Raw genomic sequence first — 24,103 nt, 5'->3', positions numbered from 1 at the left:
TCCCCTGTATCACCGTCCAGCTGTTATGTAGATAGACATGGCAAGTCTTCAAAATTGTGACCTTTGCATGCTAGTAAATTGGCATTTCTGTTGACCGCTATTTAAATCCTTTACTCCATACTTACCTACTTCAGGAGACAAAAGGCCACATCAATCATTCCTTAATTAATCATTTCTGCAACCTTGTTAGTTACGCACACAGACAAGCCTTTTCCACACAAATGGTAATCCCCAGGTACTGGACATGTTGTTTTGATGTGCAGGAAGAAATTATAAGGATGGCGTGATAGTTCATTTTCCGCATGAAAGGCTTTCTCTAGAGCTCTTCGAGAAGGAATGCAGTGCTCCTGACACCTGAACAAAAGACACATCTGAATACATTTATCCATCTTTTGTTGGCACGTGATGGCTTATACATGCTCTGGAACAATTTTTTCTGAAGTTATTGTGACAAATGCAACTAAAAATGTCCATAAAAGATGACAAAACCTTGTTGGCTTTCTCATGTCAGATGACTTGCTTGGAGGGCTGGACAACTTTGGCGCTGCTGAAATTGAAAACCTTTTTTTTATCTTAAATAGCTTCAAATTTTCAAACACAAGTGGTAAATAAGTGCACCATAAAACACATGTAAATCAAACCCTGATGTAAGTTATCATTAACTTGGATTGAAGCTTTGTCCCTATGCATAGGAGAGGACAGATATACACAGAGGGATACGTTTTCTTGTGACTTGGAGAGCTCTTGAATGCCAGATACCCATGAAGGAAGCTTTATTTACTACAGAGCCCAAATGTCTGAGCCCGCTTAATTAGAACATTTGGCACTGGGGCGGTTTTTCAGGATTCAGGAAGACAAATTAGCAGTCTGCTAAACTGAGCTTCTCTGACATCGAAACAACTGGAAAATATTTTTCAGCACTCATGTGTCAAAACAATTAACATTGTATTATACCAGGCATTCTCTCTAAAGCACAGTTAATGTTACGTGCATGTTGCCATTAGAACAAAAAAAAAATAGCATCATGATTTTAAAAAGAGGCAAATGGTTGGTTACTTCAATTTTCTATGAGGATTAAAAAACAACTAAATCCCTCTGTTTGAAAAATGTATTCTTCAACAATAAGCTTCAACCTTTATATGAAATGTTTTACCAATTACAGTGTAAGCTTTCTGGAGAAACAAGACTTTTTGGAGAGAGGTCCTTCATAAGCTGTGCAAGCAAAGTGCTTATGAAGCTCCAGGAGGTGAAACCAGCTTAAATTTTACAACCTCTACATCTTTACTAGAGTACAATGCAGATAGTCCCCAGATCCTCTTCAGGGATATATAATCATTCCATAGTGGATGTATTCAAAAGATACTTTTTACAAGATCTTGTGATACAACAGCAAGCCTTTATATAAATGTTTTATTCAATATGTCATCTCTGTGTATACAATGGATTGACAAACATAAACTGTACAGTGCAGATTCTTTTTGCATATATGTACTGTATGTAAAGTTTAGCGGTACATACCAACATTTTTTTAAATCACTTGTTTGTTTTGATATACATAGCCTACCACATGCAGGTCTCCCATAGCCTTTCCCCTTAATTACCATGCAACTGGTGAAACATAGAGATAAACCAAGGATCCAAGGATGGGAAGCTCAGAGAAGAAAAGAGATTGGAAAAAAGCAAACAAAGAAACAACCAAGAAACCAAACCTAAAACAAACAAAGATCGTCCTGCCGTTGATATTTGTGACACACGATAAAGAAAAGTCTTCTCCGAGACAATAACGTCCACGGGGTAAACGTTCACGGTGACAAGGAAACATACAAGTACAAAATGGAATATTGGGGGGTCAAAAACAAGGAACATCATAGAAGGAGATAGAAACGAAGAACAAAGATTATACATTTACATAGCAGTCATTTTACAAAAATAAATCCAGTCCTCTATGGAACCAGTTAACTGGTCAGCAGGGCGAAATATACAGTACGAGGGCCCAGCAGAGAAAGTGTGCACACTTCAGAATGAGCATACAGGCAAAGTAAACAATTCTCAGACGGAAACACCACAAAACGGGGACAGAAAAAAAGAAACACTTCAGTCATCTTTGTAATATGTGCCATTGAGACTGAAAAAATATTTTACTGCTTTTGACATTCCAAGATATCCCATTAAAGAAAACGTGACAGAATAATGCAGAAATAACATAAAAGCCAGGAGAAAGATTTCTAATATCACTTGTTGGCAACTTATATAGATTTTAGGTGTGAATAAAAAGCATTTACCACTCAGTTAACCAGATGGACAGCTTAATGTTGATTTGACAAAGATGCCTATCGTGAAAACAGAATATGATAATATTATACTTTTAGAATGAACAAAACATTCAAGATTGCTGATTACAACATATAATTGGAGTTAATTAATCAAGGTGAAGATGTATTATTATTAAACTGTAAATTGCTTTCAAGGTACTCTAAATTTCCAAATCCTATAAACAGTTTTACTGATGCACAGTGATATTTAAATACCCCCTTTTAGATTATGATGGCAAGCTATAAACTCTCTAAAAGAAACATTACATGTGGACAACCAGAAAAACTAAATCAAACAAACATCATAACAAATCAAACATGCTACTATTCTCCTTAAGGAGACCAATGAGGAAGCACCCTATTCTAAAGAGCAACTGATTATCCTCTTAGAAATGGAAAAATAGCCAAGTTATCTAGATGGCATTACACCAACTTGAAAAGGTGTATCCTGACATGCCGTTAAGTCTACCATAAAAAATAGCATCGTAAAAATAAACACAGTATTTCATATTAACCTGCATACCAGTTTCACACAACTTTTTCTTTTCTTTGTAAGGTAGAATCTGCTACCATCCTACCATCTCTTCTGCTACAGTAAAAGGCGAATAACACCACCTTAACCCGTCTTCTGGACACATGGCCACAACAAAAGTGACAGTGTCAGCATACATTTGGCCGCCCTACTCCCTCCCAGGTCTGGCTAAGTACGACTGCATTTTTGTTTATTCGCATTAGGTGTTAAACAATCGGTCCTTCAAGGGCTTCATGTACAAGTTACAGCAAAGTCTGATTCATAGGAAGGGCCCAAAGTGGGAACCAACCAGCCAGAAACTATTGACTTCAGACGCCAAAGTGAGGTAAGCAGCTGTGTCGTCTGAGAGCCAGGTAAGTCAGCCTGGACTGGCAGGTAAGATTCTGGGTGTCTGTGATATGTAAACTGTTCCTTTGTAAGGGAACTGCCACTGCCCTCAGTGCCTAGAGGTGACGTTATCAGTGCTGCCACCTCTTGACAGTTCTTACGAGGCTTCATTGAGTCTGTTATTCTCAACTCTCACTGCTGTTTTGTCAGCCATTCTTAAGTGTGATGATAATTGAAAAGGAGAAGCTAGCCAAAGAAATGATTTTCTAACTAATTTGGCAGCTCCAGACCATCTGTACCACATCACTGTACTGTAAACACATCTAAGGAAACAGGAATGTACTTGACACAGCAGACAAATTCTTCACATATTCCTCATCTGTGTGTAATGTAAAAATACACACCAATCATAGTTACGTTTTCTAACAGAAAACAGACACTTGGAAAATGTGACACAAAAAGACACAAAATAAACAAAAAGAAAAAGATTAGAAAAAAGAACAGAGAAGAGAGCAACAACAACATATTTGATTTGTGTCTGTACAACAATCCCTCCAGACAAATGCTGGTGTGCTGTGGTATTCCGAATGAAAAGAACCTCAATAACATGAAAGGTCCAATGGAAGAATTGTGGGTAGCTATCAGCAGGCAAAGCTACCAGAGAAGGCAGATGAAAATAACTATTTTCCCATGACTGTCATGGAAAGAAAGGGGTGGGGGGAAGCAGGGGAATGGATGACAAAAGAAAGGGGAGCTTAAAAAAGGCATTCCATATCGCATAGGGCATTCCGAACGACAGAGTTTTTAATGCTGAGCATTCAGTGGTCCCCTCCTCCTCTCCCTCCTCTTCTCCTTTCTCCTCAACCTCCTCCCCTACTCCTCCACACTCCTGCAGTTCTTATGGAGGAAAACGCCCTTGTCTCCGGACCACAACGATCCCTCAGTTCAGTCGTGCGTCGGCTAAACTCTAGAGGGACGGGTGGCAGAGGAGGACGATCTTTTGAAGCCACGGACAGCGGAGAGCGAGTTTCTTTGTTTTTCTTTTTCAAGAATTGCTGATACAGTGACACCCTTAAAAGAGGAGGGGAGGGGAGGGTGGGGCTATGTTTCTTTGTCAGGCTTGCTGACAGGCTTGCCACCATTCATGACCACCGGCTCTGTGCTTTTGCTGGGGGGGACACTGGTCTTGGGGACCGCCTCACCCACATCGTGTAGCGACGGCTCACGGTACATGGCAACTGCAGACAGAAGAACGACATTGCTTGGAGTGAGAACACAGGCAATAAGGAGGAGACTCTTTATTTCTTGCAAAGCAGACTTTTTTCTTTCTTTTTTTTGTCTGTGAACTAAGCTGTGTCTGTGTATGTGAACTAAGCTTACACGACTCCCAAATGGCTAACCAAATCTCTTCACACATTCACTCACACTGATGCTAATCTGAAGCTAGTTATAAAAAATATTTTACTTCCAGTTTTGTTCATAGTAAATGACATGTTGAGTCAATGTGCAAAATCAGTTTAAGCAATTTAAGTTTTGCTAATTGCTTTTTGACAATTGCTTTACTCCAAGGGTCTACGCCTGCTTTACTCATAGAATATCAAAGCAGCTAGTGGACCTGACTGAAACAATCATGAACAATCAGAAGAGGTCACTCTACCTTCTATGGGCTTGGGGAGGAAGTGTGCAGCAGGCTTGGTCTTTTTGACCCGGTTGCCCTTCATGGGCTGGCCCTCTTTATTGAGGCCCAGGAACCAGGCTCGGCCCGACTCTTGCTGTCTGTACAGCATGGATGAGTAGATGACATAGTAGTTCTCAAACACAGACTCTTTGAACTTGCACTCTGCTGTGAAAAGCTCCTGCAAGATAAATGAAAGGGTGTTCAGAAAATGATATAAATACCTTTCACTGCTTTCCTCTGTGAAATTGTGTGTTGGGTAAATCCTACTAAATTGAGGTCTGGTTGAAGATATCGCAGAAGCATCTCACAAACGTCTTCTGAAGTTTGTACGGCACATGTTCTGAAGTTGGTATGGCACATGTTCATAGAAGAGCATAAAAGAGCAAGCACTGGTGTAATATTTTGGTAATGTTTATCTACAAGAGTATACTGTTATTGCGTGACAAAAACATTTTTACCATCTATTTTCTTATTCTTTTATTCCATTACCTATTCTCTTATTTCTCAATATTAAATACTGCCCATATTTAAATTCTAGAATGAAAGTCACCTAAAAGTACCAGGACCTGTACTGCCTGTGGAATGTTGCCAAGGTAACACAAGCAAGCACTCAACAAAGGCAACAAGCAATTTAGAGGTGCTGTCTGCACACACAATTGCACTTAAACATGACTGGAATGAAAGCCTAAAGAGGCTGGAAAATGCTCAGCAGTCCATGTTTCCATGGGCTTTAAAGAAATATGTCAATACACAAAATCAGAAACACATGAAGAGGAAAACAATATAGAAAGAGCCACCAGCTACTACATCTGTTAGACACTTTAGTAACATGGTTAGAAAATAATCTGGAATGCTATTTTCAAGGCTATCTGCCAGCCATTGCTATTAGGCTTTGAACATAAACCGGGGCAATGCTGGGGAGAACAGGAAACTGAATGATCCTTGCAGAGAGAATCCTTTCAGGCAGCTGTGAGCTGCAGGGGCGGCCCCATCTCTTGTCGGTACTCAATCAATGTCTGACCACTGGTTGGAGGAGTACCTCATTTTATCCTGAGCACACAAAGGGAAATATTCGCTATTCCTTTCTAATGGGTCGACTAAACCCCTGAATGAGATTCTACATAAGGTGCCTTTGAGGAATTTGTTGAACATGCAATGTCCATGCAATATTATGGATACGTCCTTCAGGTTGAATCAAAAGCCAGGAAGAACAGTTTTGGTCATTTTCATCCCTGGTACTGGGTAAGCTGTGCCATGCAATGATTGTAAAAAAAAAGCCTTTAGCTGGCTGGCAGCTAAAACTAGAGCTAGAGTTAATTAGCCGAGGCATTTTCAATTCACATACATACGCAATCAAGAGCAAGCAATTATTCAGACCTCTCTCGGGTTGGGGGTGGGGGTGGGGGGTGGGGGGGGGGATCATCTTCTATTGTGTTTGCCAGTATAGCAACTCACTTTTAGATTCTGTCTCTTAAAAATGGTTCTGACATATGTATATTTTTAAAGTCAGTCACATAAAATTAAAATATATTTTCCCAAGAGATTTACATTGCTGTCCATGATAGGCAGGACAAGGTAGAAACTCAATAGTTAAAGAGGAAACCAGCACTAATTGAGAAAATCACTTTTCCGCTGAAAATTCCCAAGGGATGCTGCTCTTTCCTCATGGTGGTGTGGTGGGTGGGAGTGCATGAACATTGTACAGCACCGCAGCACTAATACCTCCAGGGAAATGAGGGTAAAGAAAACAAAGTAAAATAAAGTAGGAAGGTACAAAGGCAGAGGGCCAAACTGAGTCTGGCTGCATGGCAGCATAAAAGTTTAATGTCTGTAAGGGCATCCTCTGCTGACTTTGAATTTTCAGAAGAGGAGGAATGTGCTTTTTCATATGCCACAAAAAACGGCGGGGGAAGCCTTCAGCCACGGAGCTTGCTTCCAGCCTGCACTTCCTAGCAAACACGGTGAAGCACAATATAGAAGAGATATTTACTTTCCCATTTGGAGCCTACAGAGCCATCTTGGAAACACCTCGCAGCTAATGGGCTTTCAGAGGTGCTGAGTAGGTTCTCTCAACCACAGCTGCGTAGTATGGGAACATCATTAGGGACTGAAAACCCTTAACAGAGATCAGAGCTGTGAAACTAGCTGAGGGGAGGCAGAGTGATAGGATGGGCTAAGGCTAATTGGTGGATATTTTATTTCACTGACAGGACCTGGAATTCGCCACTGTTGCATGCATCTCAGAGACAGCTCGGCGTTGCTCCTTGCATGACAAGCAAACATTAAGGACGAAATCAAGTTTAAAGGTTTGGCAGAGACACTTATGGCAACTAATATTAAAGTGCATGGGGCCATTATTTGTTTATGTGGTTATTTATAGTATCAAAAACCCTTGATGTGCTTATTTATTTGCAAAATACATGTTTCCTGTTTAAAAGACAGATATTGTAAAGATGTGTGTTCAAGTAAAATCTTTGCTGTTGCAAGTGTTTGATCTTGTGATAGCCTGAGCACTATGTTGTCTTTCGTGTGTATAAATAAGCATTGTTGCGTGTAAATCCTGTTGTCTGTGCATCCTGCCAAGCCTCCCCATGTCACAGAAACAATGACCGTCGAAGGATGCCAGGGAAGTGGAGCAAAAAGAAGAAGACAGGGAAGAAATGGGGTAATCGTTCTTCCCCAGCCCTTGCGGGGAAACCCCGCATAGTCTTGGGCACTCTCCACACTGGTACAACAGGGGAGAGTGCTCCTGGAAACTTCTGGGGGGGCCCTGAGAGTAGTACAGGGTCAGACTCGGTGGAATCCGATAGACCCTCGATGGACTACTGGAACTGGTTTGATGACGACCAATTTCCAGGGTCGGACTGCGCAGGGTCTTACTATCTGTATTGGGACTACCGGGAAGACTATGGGGAATATGAGCAGAGTGAGGAGTATCAGGACGTCAGCCCCAGTCGGACTCAGAGGTTGATTGTTTGGAGGATCCTGTGATGGAGGGAAAGAAGGCCCTCCATGAGGATTCCCCTTCTGTGATGGACATGTGGTCGGCAGATTCCGAGAGAGAGGAGCCTCCGGCGCCCAAGGCACGTTGCACTAGATTCAGCAAACTGCCACGCGTGACTCGCAGAGAGGCAGTGCCATCATCTGAGGACACTCCCTCACCTACGGCATACAGCCACAGGGCTCATGTGCTTACACACAAGCCTTAAGGAGGCAAGAAGGAGGTGTCACCAGTGCCTGCCCCAGAGACAGGCATAACAGCTGGTGCACTTCCTGAGGCATCTGCCCCAAAGCCAGAAAGGCCGCCTCCACCCAACTTGGCGAAGGGCGAGCCCCTACAGCAGAGTCAGATTTCGACCCAGCTGAGGCTGGGGTTGCTGCCAGCTTACCCGGACTTGTTCACAACCCTTTGTTTAATTTTATTCATGTCCCTGTCCCGGTCACTGTGCCAATCCCAGTCACACTTAATGTGTCCGTCACTTTGTCTCTCTATGTGTCTGTGCCTGTACCCATGAGTGTGTCCGTCCCTGTGTCTGTTGTTGTCCTGGTCCCTGTCTTCCTTCCCTCTGTCCTGCTCGCATGGTCCTCCGGCCTCATCATTTGCCGTTGGTTTTGGGACCGTAGCCTGATAGGCTGGCGCACTGGGAGTCGCGCTGTTGGGGAGGGGCTCTGTCATGGTACGTCTCCTCCTCCCAAATATCTCCATATGTGTGTGTGTGTGTGTGTGTGTGTGTGCGCGCGTTTGTCCGTATGGCCTTGCCCTCACTGTGTTTCACACATGCTCCTTGTTGTGTGTTGTTAGTGTGTGAGTATGTAAGTCTTTTGTTTAAATGTGAATATTGTCAGTGTTTGATCTTGCGATAGCCTGAGCGCTATGTTGTCTTTCGTGTATAAATAAATGTTGTTGTGTGTCACATGGTTCATCTGTGCATCCTGCCAAACCTCCCCACCTTAGTCATGATGTATTTATGATATGGGGATCATTTCTATGATCAGAATGAATAAAAGGTGAATAAATGGATTATAATGTACAACAACATTAATAATAATAAAATATTTAATTTCTTTTTATTTTACACATTTAATCTATCAATTCTTAAATGATAAGGGATAATTAAACATCACTTTCAGATAGTCCTGAAAGCCAAATAAACTAATATAAAAGTAAAAACAACTTTTGCCTGAAGCCCTTTGAAGTAGAAGCCAGCAAGATGGTCTGTGACACATGGAGCCTTGCACCTGGTCCTCATATCACTTATGCAGAAGTCAGTTTGAATTGAACTGGCCTGTATTGCAGGAAAAGGGTCAGAGGTTATGTGCTTCAAAGGCAAATGCAGACGTGTCTGGAACTGACCCACTCGGTAACTAAGCCAAACAACTACTTTTCATCACTGAGAATAATAAAATTCCACAGAGCATCCACAGGTCAAAAGTCATCCAAAGTCACAGCTCACGTGCTTCAAAATGTCACACATGAACACAAAATCAGTTGGGATTGTGTTTCCTGTTTTCTCCATGACAAGGGTTTTTTGGTAAGCGTCATCCAACAATGCATAGCTTTTTAATTTTTAAGCAATTATTAGTGTGGCAGAGCGACCAAAAGAGAGAATGGATATGCACCTGTTGACCTCTGATGGGAGGAAAATATTAAGGGAAAAAATGAAATAAATAAGAAGCTGGACAGAAGGCAAATCTTCCTAAGGCAGCATTTGGATGTAATTGCTACAATTTGTCATTCGCTATGGTCCAGCCGGCGAAGCACAACAGGGAAAGCCTGGCAGAAGCAGTGCGCTGCCTCAGCCTGACTCGCCAGACTCCACAGGGGCGATGGCAGGTGGAGGGCAACACTAGCACAGGTCCCCCTCGTCAGGGCAGAAAGGTGAATGCTGAGCACCTGGGGCACTTCCACCGGGTTAATAAGGTCAGTGCCAGCAAGGGGAGATAGGGGCGGGGCTGCAGGCCCGTCATGGGCACCTGCGTCCACCATGCTGTTATAGAATGGTAAGATTTTCCTTGCAGGCACTTATCTTATATCGGGCAGATTGACTAGGGTTCTGGGAAAAGAGCACTTGCAAGATATTAAGGGCAGGACACCCTTGGTGCACTGGGCTTCTAATAAGGCTTCTTTTGTCAGATGTACATCCATGACTTTCGTCCATCCCATTACGTTCGTTTAAGTCAGATGCTAGATACTAGCTGTAAACTGGAGCCAACATTTGGCTGAACCTCTCCTCCTTCGTGTCACTGTGGTTTTACTTCCAAGAGAAAGCCCTCCTGGTTGTCATTGGAACTTTCATTAGAATGATTTGCAGAGAGTCTTGACTACTTTTAGTCCTGCTGTGAGTTGCACCTTGTCACTTACTCTGTCTGAACAGGCCTGCCTCCTCACTTCCCACCCCTGCTGTGATGTCATGGCCCAAGCCCTGCCAGTGCATGGGCATTCCACTAAGACAGAACATTCTAGAAATGATGAGGCTCGCCTCCTGCCCAGTCTCTTCACAGACCTCCGTGGGGGGCACTAACGGAATTAGCGAACCCGGACTGATTATGCACAGAAGCCAGAGCTGCTTATTGCCTTTCTGTCAAACATGGTGTGCATTGACACATCTTCCTCCACCCATCAGAATCAGGCTGTCAGGCCTCCACTCCAGTGCCATCTTGCCTTACGCCTAAATGCCAGTGCCTCAAACAGAATTTCTTCCAAAATTTCGTTGTCTGTGCTCCTCTTTCTGTAGCTATGTAAGATGCAAAGCTTTCACTATTTTATTGATAGAAGGGTGTAGGTTTTTTAAAAATTAATTAATTAATTAATTAATTTCTTTTTTTACAAGTGAGCAGGTTTGTAATTAACACATAGAGAAGCATTTCACACCGTGCCATCTGCTGACTTCAGCGCCTGGGTGACATAGGAAGCTTCTGCTGTAACCACTGCTCTCAGTACAGGAAGGAATCCTTGCATTTAGCATATAACAGTGTTAGTGTGATGTGAGAATATACGCTGTAGTAACGGTTGTATAAAGTTTATACTCAGTCTATAGTTCTAATAGCGTTTTTACTTAATTTACATGATGAAAAAATATTAAGCTTAACAGAGGTGGGTAGTAACGCGCTATAATTACTCCGTTACATTTACTTAAGTAACTTTTTGAATAAATTGTACTTTTAAGAGGGTACTTTATACTCTTACTCGAGGTCAAAAATGTACCTTTACTTCATTAGCTTATATTCGTCAACGTCCATCCAGTTACATTTGAAACATTTATTACATTTTGCTCGTCACTGTCAAGTGTGGGAGGGTTAGTGAAAACCCTAAAGATGATCACAGAGTGCCACCGCTTTGCGCATTGCGATTTCGTTTTTTAAAGTGTTTTTCTCTAGGTGTTAGATTTGGCCGAACTTAATATTATTTTAAAAGTATGTTATATATAAACAATTATGGCTCAGTGCTGGGTCGGGAGGAAGGTTCGCCTGTCGGTTCGTGCTGGGAGGCCGTCCCCTAACCACGGACAGCACCTGCTGATTCAGTGAAGAGCAGCAGCTCTCTGCCGCACGGGAAAGAGGACGCTAGCCTCCCATCCACGGCGCGCGAGCTGTAAGATAGATTGTTAAAGAGTCTTACAGATTTAAATAATGCAGTGTCTACATGAGATTATAGTACTGTGTTAATAAAACATTTTTGGTTGACTCGCACTAGTGTGTGCGCGCGCGAGAGTCTCGGCTTGATTTTTCCTCATGCATGTCCGACGTCTTCCTTTAGCATATTATCTCCACTTTTCAAACATTTAAAAGGTAAAGCTGAATGTGCTTTCTGCAAGAATGTGAGATTTTGCTGGCTTGTTGGCTAGTGCAAACCATAGGCAATCTCTGGATTAAAAACGAAAGACATTCTGTAGTTTAGTTTGTTACAGATAGCTAGGTTAGGTTACCTAATTTGCTAGTTTTGTAGGTCTAGTGTATTGACAACCATAGACCAAAGCACAGCATTACCACAAACCTTTTTTTGTGGTAAAACATTTACTACTAATATGATGTATTAGGTTTGGTGGTGTGAACAGTGTCCCAATTTTGATGCACACTTTCAAGATTCTAAAGATTAGGTTATACATTATTTATTTATTTATTTATTTTTAAAATTGATTTTGTGTATTGATATTCCTTTCAATCACATACAGGCCTAGTTGTTATCTAAGCAACGTAGGATATCTAGCTAGCTAGCCAGCCGATGTGGTTTATACATCGCCCAATTGCAAGGTAACTATAACGAACAGTAAAGTGTTTACTAAGTGACCTTGGGCAAGAGCTTGGAATATTCCCACAAATGTACTAATCATAAAGTGATCTCCAAATCTAATGTGACCCTTTTGGATTATGTTATTTGCACAATATTTAGCCGACATGAAAAACCTCATGTAGCTTACATATAATACACGAACTAAGTAGGACAAAGACCAAGAGCAAAGAAAAACAGCAGTTTATTTATGTCTTTTTGCATGCTGAATCCAAATATGGTTTCAGAATTTTTCCCCCAATATATTTACATCTACTTGTATAACATTTAGCAAAAATGATCTACTTTTAGCTGCCTACTCAGAACAAATAGTTTACAACTGATTACTCATATCATTATGTATAGTAGGCCTATGTAAAATATGCAACAAGGAAAGTGAAGCACCTTTGAGGACAGACTACTACTGCACACTGAAGAGGGATGTTCCTGAGGGCCAATAGTCATAAAATTATCATGAGAACCACTGTTGCTTTGACCTTCCACATCTTTTCCAGCTCTTCTCTCAGCCCTTGGTATGTTTTGAGCTTTTCATGTTCTGCAATCCTGTTGTTGCAATCACTTGGGATTGCTACTTCTATCGCTAAAGCCCTCTTCTGCCCTTTGTCGATCACTACAATGTCTGGTTGCTTAGCCATTACCATTTTGCCATTCTGGATCTGGCAGTCCCATAGGACCTTAGCTCAGCCATTCTCCACCACCTTCTGTCATGTGCTCCACTTTGACCTCAGAATGTATACAGGTGTTTCTGTATACTGTGCCTGCCAATTAGTTATGGTGTTCTATGTATTCTCTGACTCCTAGCATCTTGCATCCTGTTGTTTTGTGCTGGATTGTCTCAGGGGCATGTTTGTGCAGCCTGCATCTGGGGTCCTGTGTGGTGTAGTAGATCCCAGCCTCTATTGATCTTGTATTCAGAACTTGTTCCTGTTCTGCCATGATTAGTACCTCCATGCTGTCTTTAAATCCAGCCTTTTCCAGACATTGGCAATATTTCTCCATAAAAGCCACTTCCTCTACTTGCCGGTGTTACATACCATGCAGGGGTTTATCCTCCCATGATGTTTCTTGGTCTTCATTCCCATCTTTCTCAGATTTCTGCTGTCTCAGGTACTTACTAAGCACTTAATCACTTGAGGCCATCTTCCTGGTGTACTCCTGAATCTTTGATGTTTCATCCTGGATAGTGGTAGTGATGTTCACTAGTGTTTTCCCCCTTTCTGCTTAGTGTACAGTATCAGAGTGCTGGATTTGGGGTGAAACCCTCTGTGCATTGTGAGGGGTTTTCTTGTCTTGATGTCAGTGGCTTCTATCTCTTCCTTAGGCCGGCTTATTATGCCAGCGATGTATCAGATCACTGGTAGAGCATAGGTGTTAATGGCCCGGATCTTGATCTTCCCATTCAGCTGACTTCTCAGGACTTGCCTCAGTCTTTGTAGATATTTATTTGTGGCTGATTTCCTCCTTCTTCATGATTCCCATTTGTCTGTGGGAGTCCAAGATGCCCTGAACATCTGCTATGTTTGCTATGTTGCCTTCTGGTAGTATGATCCCCTTAGCTCTGACTACCTTTACTCTCCTTGTATCTATAGTTACAAGGAGAGTAAAGGTAGTGAGAGCTGAGGGGATCATACTACCAGAAGGCAACATGTTTGCTATATATATATATCGCCCAGTTTTATTCAATGAGTTCCAGTGAGGCAACATGTTTGCTATGTTGCCTTCTGGTAGTATATATATATATATATATATATATATATATATATATATATATATATATATATATATATATATATATACACACGCACATATATATACATATATATATATATATATATATATATACACATATACATATATATATATATATATATATATATATACACATATATATATATATATATATATATATATATATATATATATATATATATACATATATATATATATATATATATATATATATATATATATATATATATATATAAAATTCAATGAGTTCCAGTGAAGTAACCTGCTACTTGAGTAGTCTTTTTAACAGATGCTTCAAATTAACTATTTCTATACCTAAGTTAAATTCATAAGCAAAAAAAAAAAAAAAAAATCAACCTGTTATTTAAATACAGAAAATGCATAGACAAAACATAGATCTTTAAATATGGTTGGTAAACATATAAATATGTGTATTGCCTGAAAAAAAGCTTATTTACCAAATGTCTGCATATTCAGATCCAGAGCAATGGGTTTACAGAAGCACCCTCACTGCGCTGTATCCTTAGGTGACTCCATTTGCACATCACAGGTAGAAGGCTAATCCAGGCTACCCTGTCACAAACACACACTCTGTATAACAAGACGAAAAACAGCTGTGCTCCCCATGAAAAAACACCTTCCTGTAACAGATACGAAGCCTGGACATCACTATCTCTTTAATGTCATTACATCACTGTAATATAACATCTGTAAGGAGGCTGGCTGTCTTTCTGGCCCTCAAATCATCTCGACTGATTTTTAAATAAGATTAATTGCATCTGGATATGCTCAGGAGGGATTGGGATTTAAAGAGGTGGCCGTCAGAGCGGGGACCAGCTCTTCTGCGGTGTAGCGAGGCTGCAAGTGTGGCTCTTTCTCAATGATATAAGGGTGAATTTCTCGCTGCCATCAAAGGGGTCGCCTCTCCACGGGTGAAGGGGTTTCCCCTTTCAATTATTCAGCAGTGGCTTACCAACGTCTCAGAATAAAGAACCACTCAAAAGTGATGACAAATAAACATTTCTCACAGAAAAATAGTGAGCTGCTTCTTGCTATCAGGGGTCCAAATTTAGAGAGGAATGCCCTTTTTTTGGGCAAGGTATGGAATTGAACTGAAATTTTGATTGGTCCATTCTGTCAGTGTGTAGAATAATTTATATTCTTGTCAGGTTGCCAGCACTCGCACACCGCGATGAAGCTTCCTTGGAGACAGGAAAAAGGGCTCAGTGGAAACAGTAGAATTGAACGGAATTCCATAGCTTTTCTTCCTCAGGACTTTCTTTTATCGATGCTTTTGTTGCCTTGCTATTATTAGGGAAAATAACAAAAATTCCTATAAGTACCACATGCTCTTATAACAGAAGAATGACTCAAACACCACATTGTGCTGGCTACAGAGCAGTTTTCAAAATATAGACTTTGCATATGTTGTGGTAACTGAATAACAATAAACTTATTAAAAACTTTCTAGTCCATCAGCCACATATACATATATACATATGCTTTCATTACCTGACTGGTGTTGCTCTGTAAGAAATAATGAACTCCTGCCAGCCCACCAGTCATTCATTGGTCATTCTAAAATGATTTAAACACGCAGGGTCTCTATTTTTATCTGCAGTCATGCAATATAAAACTGTTAATTATATATTATCCTCTAATCCTCTATGAACAAATTTCTCAAATACATATGGTGCAGATGCATTTAAACCAAGAAAGCCACAGAGAACAACAAATCCTCTACATACATTAATCTTTGCAGATCATTGTGAATTGGAGAGTAGAGAGGTTGGAAAGTGGCAAGATTTTCCTGAAACTTTAAATAGCAGGTCACATCGCCATAGAACGGTCAAAGAAGGCAATGGATGTCCATTTTCCCACAGGTAACATCTGGTCAGATCCACCTCGGTGTCTCTCTGAGTGAGTGTGTGGGTAAGGGTATGCAGCATGTCTACAGCCTTAGCTACCTGCCTCATCCACTTACCGAGACTAGCCCGCAAGTTTAGCGCATCCATCCCAGACATTATTTATTAACTGCCGGCAGAACCCAAGTAACCAAGTCCCATATGCATGTCACACGTTTCCAAAAGTGCACTTCGCAAGTGTAGCCCAGAACTCGCTGAGACATGTCACTGCAGTGAAAGGTCAAACCCTCCCATAGACAAGCACAGCCCAGCTGAACCAAAAACAGAACAAGTTTATGCCATGTAGCACGTCAGGAGAACAGGGTGGGAGGGCAGAGGGGCTGGTGTGCTCACCGAGGCATAGAGGTGGCCGTCTCCACTCATGGCGATGTATAACCCCGTCTTCACAGACTGCATGGCAACCACTCGAAGGCCCACTGGGATGAGGTTGAACAATGCTGAAGAAAAAGCAGTCGCAGGGTGGAGGTCATAAGCTTCACTTTGCACTTCTTAGGCATCGAGTCTATATCACTATCAACCATTTATATTAATTTGATGAATGACAGAAATATCAGTGGTTATTAATAACTGCATAGGAAAAGCCTTAAGTGATATGTTTTTGTGTATCAATACATATTTAATAGTCTATATACACTATGAAATCAGTGTGCACTACTTAATCGATGTGTACTTTTCTGTATATCCCACAGATCTGTGGTATCAGTAGAAAAAATGTCAGCACATATAAACAGCACATGCTGTATAAGTAATAAATAAATAAATAAACACAACAGTACAAATATAATCCCATGGCTTTATCAAATAAATACTACCTTATCTTATAAACAGCATCAGATTTCTTTTAAAATCCCTTGACATTTTTATGTGATTGAAAACAAATAATTGATATCACTACAACGTAACAGAAAATCCTGGCCAAAGTTAGGACTCATTGAGAGTTCTGAAATGCTCAAGCATCCCTGTGTTGAAGGAGTCAAATGAGGGCGCACCGGTGGAGGAAACAGCTGTTTCATCTAAATCACGTCTGCTCTGCGGCAGGACATCAATGATTTTAAGTGCACTGTGGGGACTCATTTCAGGCAGCCAAGAGTAAGTGGGTGTCTATAGCAGACATTTAGACATTTGGTCTTGGATGCCCTCTGCCTTCTCATATAAAAAAGATACAATATATTGAAAACCTACCTCCATAGATTCAATCAAACAATATTGAGAACATTTTGCAATGCATTACATTTTCAAATGATCTGTGTGACAGGGAATATGATGTCACAGAAGGAGTGACAGTGATAACTGCATGTTCAGCAAACTTGTCAGCTTTGCTATTCAAAGCAATACATGAATAACTAAAACTCTGTAATACACATAGACACAATTAGCACAGGATGTATAGTACATAATTTAGATGAGATGCATTCAGATATCTTGGGATCTTGGGAATAACAGATTACAGACAGAGGAACACTAGAACCACACTGAAATTAACCCTGCAGTTAGAGGGAAGACTGGTGTATAAGCTGTTTATCCATCTAAGGAGGAAAAACAATCAAAAGACTGGTGAGGTAAACTCACAGGAATTAGTGCTGTCATCTTTGGTCCCATCCAAACATCCATCTGGGCTCATCTGTAAGTAGTATCCCTGTCTGCAATATAACCTGGTCACAATGCCCTTGAGCTGGGGATCTAAGTCAGGGATGGAGAGGGAAAGAGATAGAAAGAGTGAGACAGAGAGAGAGAGAGAGAGAGAGAGAGAGAGAGAGAAAGAGAGAGCGAGAGAGAGAGAGAAAAGGAGAGAGAAAGAAGATAAGTGTGTATTCTCAAATAGTGGATTATACAGCATCAGAGGTTGGCGAGTCAGAAGATTTACGCCTGTGTCACAGGATGTATGTTATATGGTTGTTTTATTCAAAATCAAAGTCCATTGTCAATTAATCTAAACTGCACTTCAGCAAACAGGAGGTAATATTCCCCTCAAGTCAAACCCTTGTGGCAGTTATGGGGATGACTGGTGGCATGCCTGCAAATACACTTTGAACTTTCATCCTGTCCGGAGATGACATGTGCCTAAGGTAACACAAATGAATAGCATGCTAAGATGAAGGCCAAAGGCGGCAGACACAGTAAACTGTTCAGGTTAAATTTCCTCATCTCTTATAGAGACGTATATATATCATACGGAAATGAACAAGCTAATGTGTTGTCAGCCTTTAACCCCAACCATCAACCTGACATGCTGACCTGAACCCTAACCAAAATGTTCATTTGGCATCACATGTAAATGAAGACAAGTTCAGATGCCATGATTTGTAAAATAATTTGAAATACCTGATGAAAACTTGAAGAGACTTTAGTTCCCCCACAGTGTCCTCCACCACACACCCTCAACATCTTCCAGCTCTATTCAACAACAAATCCCTACATCTCCATGTTGGTCTGATCCATACTCATCTGGAGCTGAGAGGGAGAACAATCTGTTTCTATGCCAACTAAATAAGATCCTCGTGTGTTGCACTGATTTGAAAGTAAATCTAAAACAGAGAAAAAAAAAACGGATGCTGTTTCATATCAGCAGTAATATGGGCTGGTGGCACAACAAAAGGCCAGCAGTGGAGCAGAGCCTGCATGGGAGCCCTTCTCATCTCAGAGCTGCCTAAAAACACCGTCCCCGGTTCCTGTCCCCAGCTCCTGTCCCCAGCTCCTGTCCCTAGCTTCCTTCTCTCAGTTTCCATCACCAGTTCCCGTCCCCAGCCGCCGTCCTCAGCTCTTGTTCCCAGCTCCTTACGCCTGTTGGAATCCATTGTCGGTCTGATCACTGATGTCTCCATTGCCACTCCGACTTCAGAAGGAACAAACCACCCACTGCCATGACCACCATGAGCCAACGGAATTTTTTCTTAGCATTTCCTGCTGTCAGCCACATGTGACACGAAGAGCTTTAAATCTCGAGGTGCGTGGTCCTCAGTGAGAGAAAGATGGGAGGGTGGGAAGGACCAGAGGGGTGTGTATGTGTGCGTGTGTGTGTGTGTGTGTGTGTGTGTGTGTGTGTGTGTTTGTGTGTGTGTATGGGAAGGAGATGCAACGGAAGGAGAGGGGGGATACATGTAAATAATGCAAAAGGAAGCAGGATTTGAGCATAGGAAAGAGAAGCACACCACCTCTGGAAATCACAGTTCACAAGATCTTTAAAACAAAGTTATGTGCACCAGCCTTCTCATACCACAAATGGGAATCTGTGATTTTCTATAAAGACCCCAAAATCAACTATGGAAAGAAAGCAGTATTGATTTGTCCCATTATTGTATGTCTAAGCAGAAAAGCGCAGTGCACAACACTTAGTTCTGAATAAAGGTTAATGGTGCAGGCATTTAAAAAAATAAATAAACAAGACAACTAGGCAATCCTAGTTTTGTCGGACCATCACAAACTGCAGAGCGTCTTTCATGCAAGTGTCAATAGCACAACATCTGAAATGCTTGGAAATCTCAGACGGAAACAGAATGTGAGTGGTTTTCTGTGACTTACAACTTAGAAAAATGCCAAGGTTCTTACAGTTCTTACTGCTAACTTGACAGCTAGTCTGCTGCATACTGTGCCAAAATATTAGTCCACTTTGTACTTTGCAGTTGTTAGTTACATGCACAGCTAACAAACATGTAAAAAGTACATCTTTTGAATCTTGTTTATGAGCATTTTAGCAATGGGAGGTTAATCTGTAATAAAAAATGTTAATGTTACCCTTGAAACATAAGAAAGCTAGTTAGATAATTATGTCATAGGTTTCCCCTGCAGCACTGGTCTGCAGAGTCTGAGAAATTGTTGATATGTTGAGATATGATTGATATTTCATGTTACATATCCTGGCAACTATCAGTAATTGACATGGATGCGTGTTTCAATGATGGTAGTCAGTGAGCGAAAATACCTCTTCTGTGCTGGCCCACTAGTCGGTCTGGATAAATAAATAACTAACTAAATAAATAAATAAATAAATAAATAAATAAAAATAACTCATGACTCATGAAAGCAGAAATGGCCATAAATACACAGAGATGGAACAGAACAAGTACACTGAATGAGAATGGTTCCAGAACCTATGAGTCTACAACCTTAGTCATTAAATTTAAATTTCTTCTACTATATAATTTATATTCCATAATCATCTAAAATCCTAAAGAGTCATGTAAAACATTTCAGTTTCACTTGACTTGACTTGTTTTTAGAAACTGATAGGGTTCTCTGAACAGCTAATGTCTGTGATGTGGCTGGTTTTGTAATTTGTTATTCTTCAGATGGTATCAGTGACACTACTCAGATATGAACTTTGAACTTATGGCATGTTTTCCAAATTAGATATAAAGCCAAGTTTTACAACTGGGAGATATACGATCCTATTGTAGACTTTTAATTTTTAATGTTGATATTATTATATATATTTTACTTATTATATTTAATATGTTTGATATTGTGAAGTGGATATCTACAAGATGTTCCTTTTTGTTTGGGATTTTAAAGACTGTTACCCAACTTGTCACATTTCAGCTGGTACAATTTATCATAGCTCAGCAAATAAAACTTTGGCTAGAGATACGTTTGTACAGCACAGACACACACACACACACACACACTCCAGGTGCCAGTGACCGGCTTTCAGAATCCCACACCCTTCACTGCAGAAGGACAGAGCAGAACTGGGGAACAGAACTGGGGAGTGCTAGAACAGAACTGGGGAATGACAGAACATAACTGGGGAATAGAACAACAACCTCTGCTGCCACACACTGGCTCCACACCTGCTGCCACACACTGGCTCTACCACTGCTGCCACTCACTGAACACCAGTCATGAGCTGGAAGAAACCAGTGGATCCCACTGGATCCTTAAATTCAAGCTGTTTAATGTCTTTGCTGCTCATCACCATGCAGGACAGTCCACTAACTTTAATGTATAGTATCTGTTCTCTATATAACCAACATGTTGTAAGATACAAAAATTTTGATTTAGTGTCTACAATACGGCTGATATATTCAGCATTTAATGGGCCATTAAGTTACATTAAAGTCAGTCATAATGAATAATACAGTGAATAATATAATGTATAATGATATAATAATGTTATATAACAATAAATATATGGTGGAATGGATGTAAATGATGATCTAATAAATTGTCTTATTTCACTGTTGTTTACCCCTCATGTCCTCGTGCCAGGTCTGGGGAACCCTAAATCATCCCAGTGTTGAACATCGCCTTTGTTGCCATGGAGAAATTCCTGAATCCTTTATGAACTCCCTCCCCATTTGAATCCCCCCCCCCCCCCCCAACACACACACACGCACAAGCCCCCACTCTCCCAGTCTGTTACTATGGTGACATTCTTCCTGTCCTGTGTAGGATTTCCCTTGTCCGGATTGTTACCTAGGAGACAGTAGGAGGGATTCCCATTTCCTGTCCTCTGCGATGGAGACTTTTCTATTAAGCTCCTGTCTGTCTTGTCTTTTGTGGGTTTTTTTTTTTTCATTTCACCAAGGGAAATCTTTTTTTCCTTGATAGCCCTTTCACATTCACTTATGTGATTTAGTCTGTCATTTGGTACAGTGGACACCATTTGGTCAGGAGCACCCGCTCATGCCTTGCAGTGATGATGATGATGAAATGCAAACGGACCCATACACATAAAATCTCAGTCTGTAATTACACCTCCAATGCTCTGGGGATGCAGGAACAGCAGGACATCAGATTTTTTTGTCTTGTGGGACAATTACTGTGTCCAACATGAAATATCCTGTCATGCCTCTAGGCATCAGTTGTGCATTCAAGATGCTGTGCTGTAAAACATGAGATTTATTATGGACGGCATTTATCTAGAACTTAATGGTATTTAACTAGGCAGATTTACAATTGTTTTATGAATTCAAAGATGTATTTAGACTAATCACCATAAATCTACCCTCCACCATAGGATCTATATCTCACTAACTCCTCTGGCTTTTACTGAAGTAAAACAGGGACTTGAGCAGGCGAGAACTCCCTGTCCAAAAAAAAAAAAAAGTCTGCCCTTCAGACGACCGCCAACGTTGCCAGAGGAAATGGCAAGGTTTCAAACAGGAGTGCACTGTCAGGCAGCGTATGTGGCTACATTTTAAACAGAACTCCCACAGCTCTCCTCTCTCTCTTTCTCTCTCTCTCTCTCCCTCTCTCTCTCTTTTCCTCTGTGTGCATGTTTGTGTGTGCACGCACATATGTGTGCGCGTGTGTGTGTGTGTGTGTGCTTTGCCACATTGCTTGTAGACATAAGAGACTGGATTAAAACCCTTGCAGCACAGCGACAGATGTGAAATCAGAGCCTGCTTATGATATATAATCACTGAAATATTTTCTGACCCACAAGGCATAATTTTCATAATTTTTATGTTTTCCAATTTAATCATGTTCAGAATCACTAAGTGGAAAGAACCAGTGAAAACCCTGTGACCTTTCTGAATCCCAAATGTCCTTGAAATGTACCAAGAAATCTAGTGCAGGGGGAGCTAAAGGCAGAGTTCAGTACTATCATTATTAATATCAAATTAGACCTGCCAGACTGTTGATTGTTTTCAGGACTAGGGCAACTAAATGCTTAAAAACAGTTTCTAATTGTATTTTGAAGTCAAATTAGGTTTTGTTTTTTTTGTCTCCATGTCTTTCAAATACTTCAAATAATGTTCAATTCAAATTATGTTTTTAAAAACAGGCAATTTCTTTGTGGATGTACTAGCAGAGATTATAAAGCGAAAAAAATGTTTATCTTATATCTGTTATGTGCTGTGGTAATGCTCCTTTACACCTTGTCCATACAAGTCAGTGTTTTGGCACAGCATTGACTTGGAGTGAATGGTGGTATGACAAAGAGAAACTGATAAATCAGAGAGACAGGGAGAGCAGGATAGACCGGAGTGTCTCAAGCAATCAAAGCGGGCCCTGCTGTGGCCCAGTGATGGAAATGAAGAGGTGTACAAATGAGATGTTCACATCAAAGAGTGCTCTCTTCCCCCGATGACAGAGAACCCACCTCCTCACCAGCTCCAACCGTCGCTGATGACATTTAATGCATTGTTCCTCTTGGGCCTCATCCCGAATCACAATCAGGGGCCGGTTTTGGTATTGCAGAGATAAATGAATATTCATAGGTCATGACTATTTAGGAAAGATCAAAATACCTTTTATTTAAGGGGCCATTTTGGTATCCTCCACTTATCATTTATGAATCCAATAATTGCATGGTGGAAATAAGTTTTTGGAAATAAGCACAACCACTTTCAGATCCATAGTATTGGATTCCAATACTAACCACCTGACCATAAGTTCATGATGATGTTTTATAACGGCACCAGTCTCAACCCACACTGTATTCTGCAATTCACTTTGCATGCCTCAAGAACAGCTCATTTTGAACATTTGCCCCTCCCTCCTTACAGGGCTCTGAGAGCTGATGTGGCAGTAAGGGAGCACAAGGGCAGAAGGAGCCGGGGGCAAGGGGGTGGGTCTCCAGTGGCTCTCTCCGATCCTGGCAGGCTTAATATCAAGAGTGCCACAAAGGCACTGTAAGTCCTACATCTCATTACAGTGTATGCCAGACAAGTCTTTAAATTATTATTTTTTATTTTATTTTTATTACATTATTATTTTGCTATTACATTTGTGGTTTATTTTGATGCAACCAGTCTAAATCAGTCATTAGAAATATCTTCAAGCTACTCAGAATGAACATCTAATATATTACTTTGTAAAAAAGCAATGACATTTCTCTGAAATTTCTTTTTCTCCAAATGTTAGTGCAAGCCCACTGACATTGATAGAGGTCTCAACATTACTGTATGGGAGACTGCTATCACGTGGACTGGCTGACCGGGCTTATCAGCCATGTGTCACCACACTTAGGAGTGGACACCAAATAGGTCTACTAGCAGGTGCCCAGATCTGACAGCTGCATCATTTCTACTGGCAAGTACAGGGTGAGAGGATTCCCCCCACCATCCATCACACCCAGCGGGAGCCCAGGTGAATGCATTACCCATGCTCTCCTGCAGAGGGCAGGTCACACGCACAAGCTCAAGCTCCTGCAACAGGGGGCCACTCAGCCAGGCAGGGGCAGCACCTTAGATGGAGAAACTGCCAGGTGGGTGTCTCACAAACAGCAACCAAATGTGACACCTCCATTGCTGAGGATGATGATCTAACTAATTAATTTGCTTCTCAGTGTGTGATGGCACAAAGGTGAAAAACCATTCACATCTGGTTATTTTTTGCCTGGTTACT

General features: G+C 41.1%; 1 protein-coding gene across 2 annotated transcripts in view; it reads right to left on the bottom strand.

Moving 5' to 3' along the window:
- Positions 1-1,396: 1,396 nt before the first annotated feature.
- LOC113576574 (fibroblast growth factor 14) overlaps positions 1,397-24,103 on the bottom strand; it is a 57,087-nt gene continuing 34,380 nt past the window's right edge. For both annotated transcript variants that reach the window (XM_027008740.2, XM_027008749.2), the window contains exons 2-5: positions 17,381-17,491; positions 16,145-16,248; positions 4,829-5,027; positions 1,397-4,409 (exon numbers count right to left, since the gene is read on the bottom strand). In XM_027008740.2, coding sequence (XP_026864541.1) covers positions 4,273-4,409; positions 4,829-5,027; positions 16,145-16,248; positions 17,381-17,491 — 551 coding nt within the window. In that variant the 3' untranslated portion in view covers positions 1,397-4,272. The remainder of the gene's footprint in view (positions 4,410-4,828; positions 5,028-16,144; positions 16,249-17,380; positions 17,492-24,103) is intronic.

Source organism: Electrophorus electricus, chromosome 16 (genome assembly GCF_013358815.1).
Source record: "Electrophorus electricus isolate fEleEle1 chromosome 16, fEleEle1.pri, whole genome shotgun sequence".
Taxonomy (NCBI): Eukaryota; Metazoa; Chordata; class Actinopteri; order Gymnotiformes; family Gymnotidae; genus Electrophorus; species Electrophorus electricus.
Note: the sequence above shows the minus strand (reverse complement) of the source record. Positions and strands in the feature narration are given on the sequence as shown.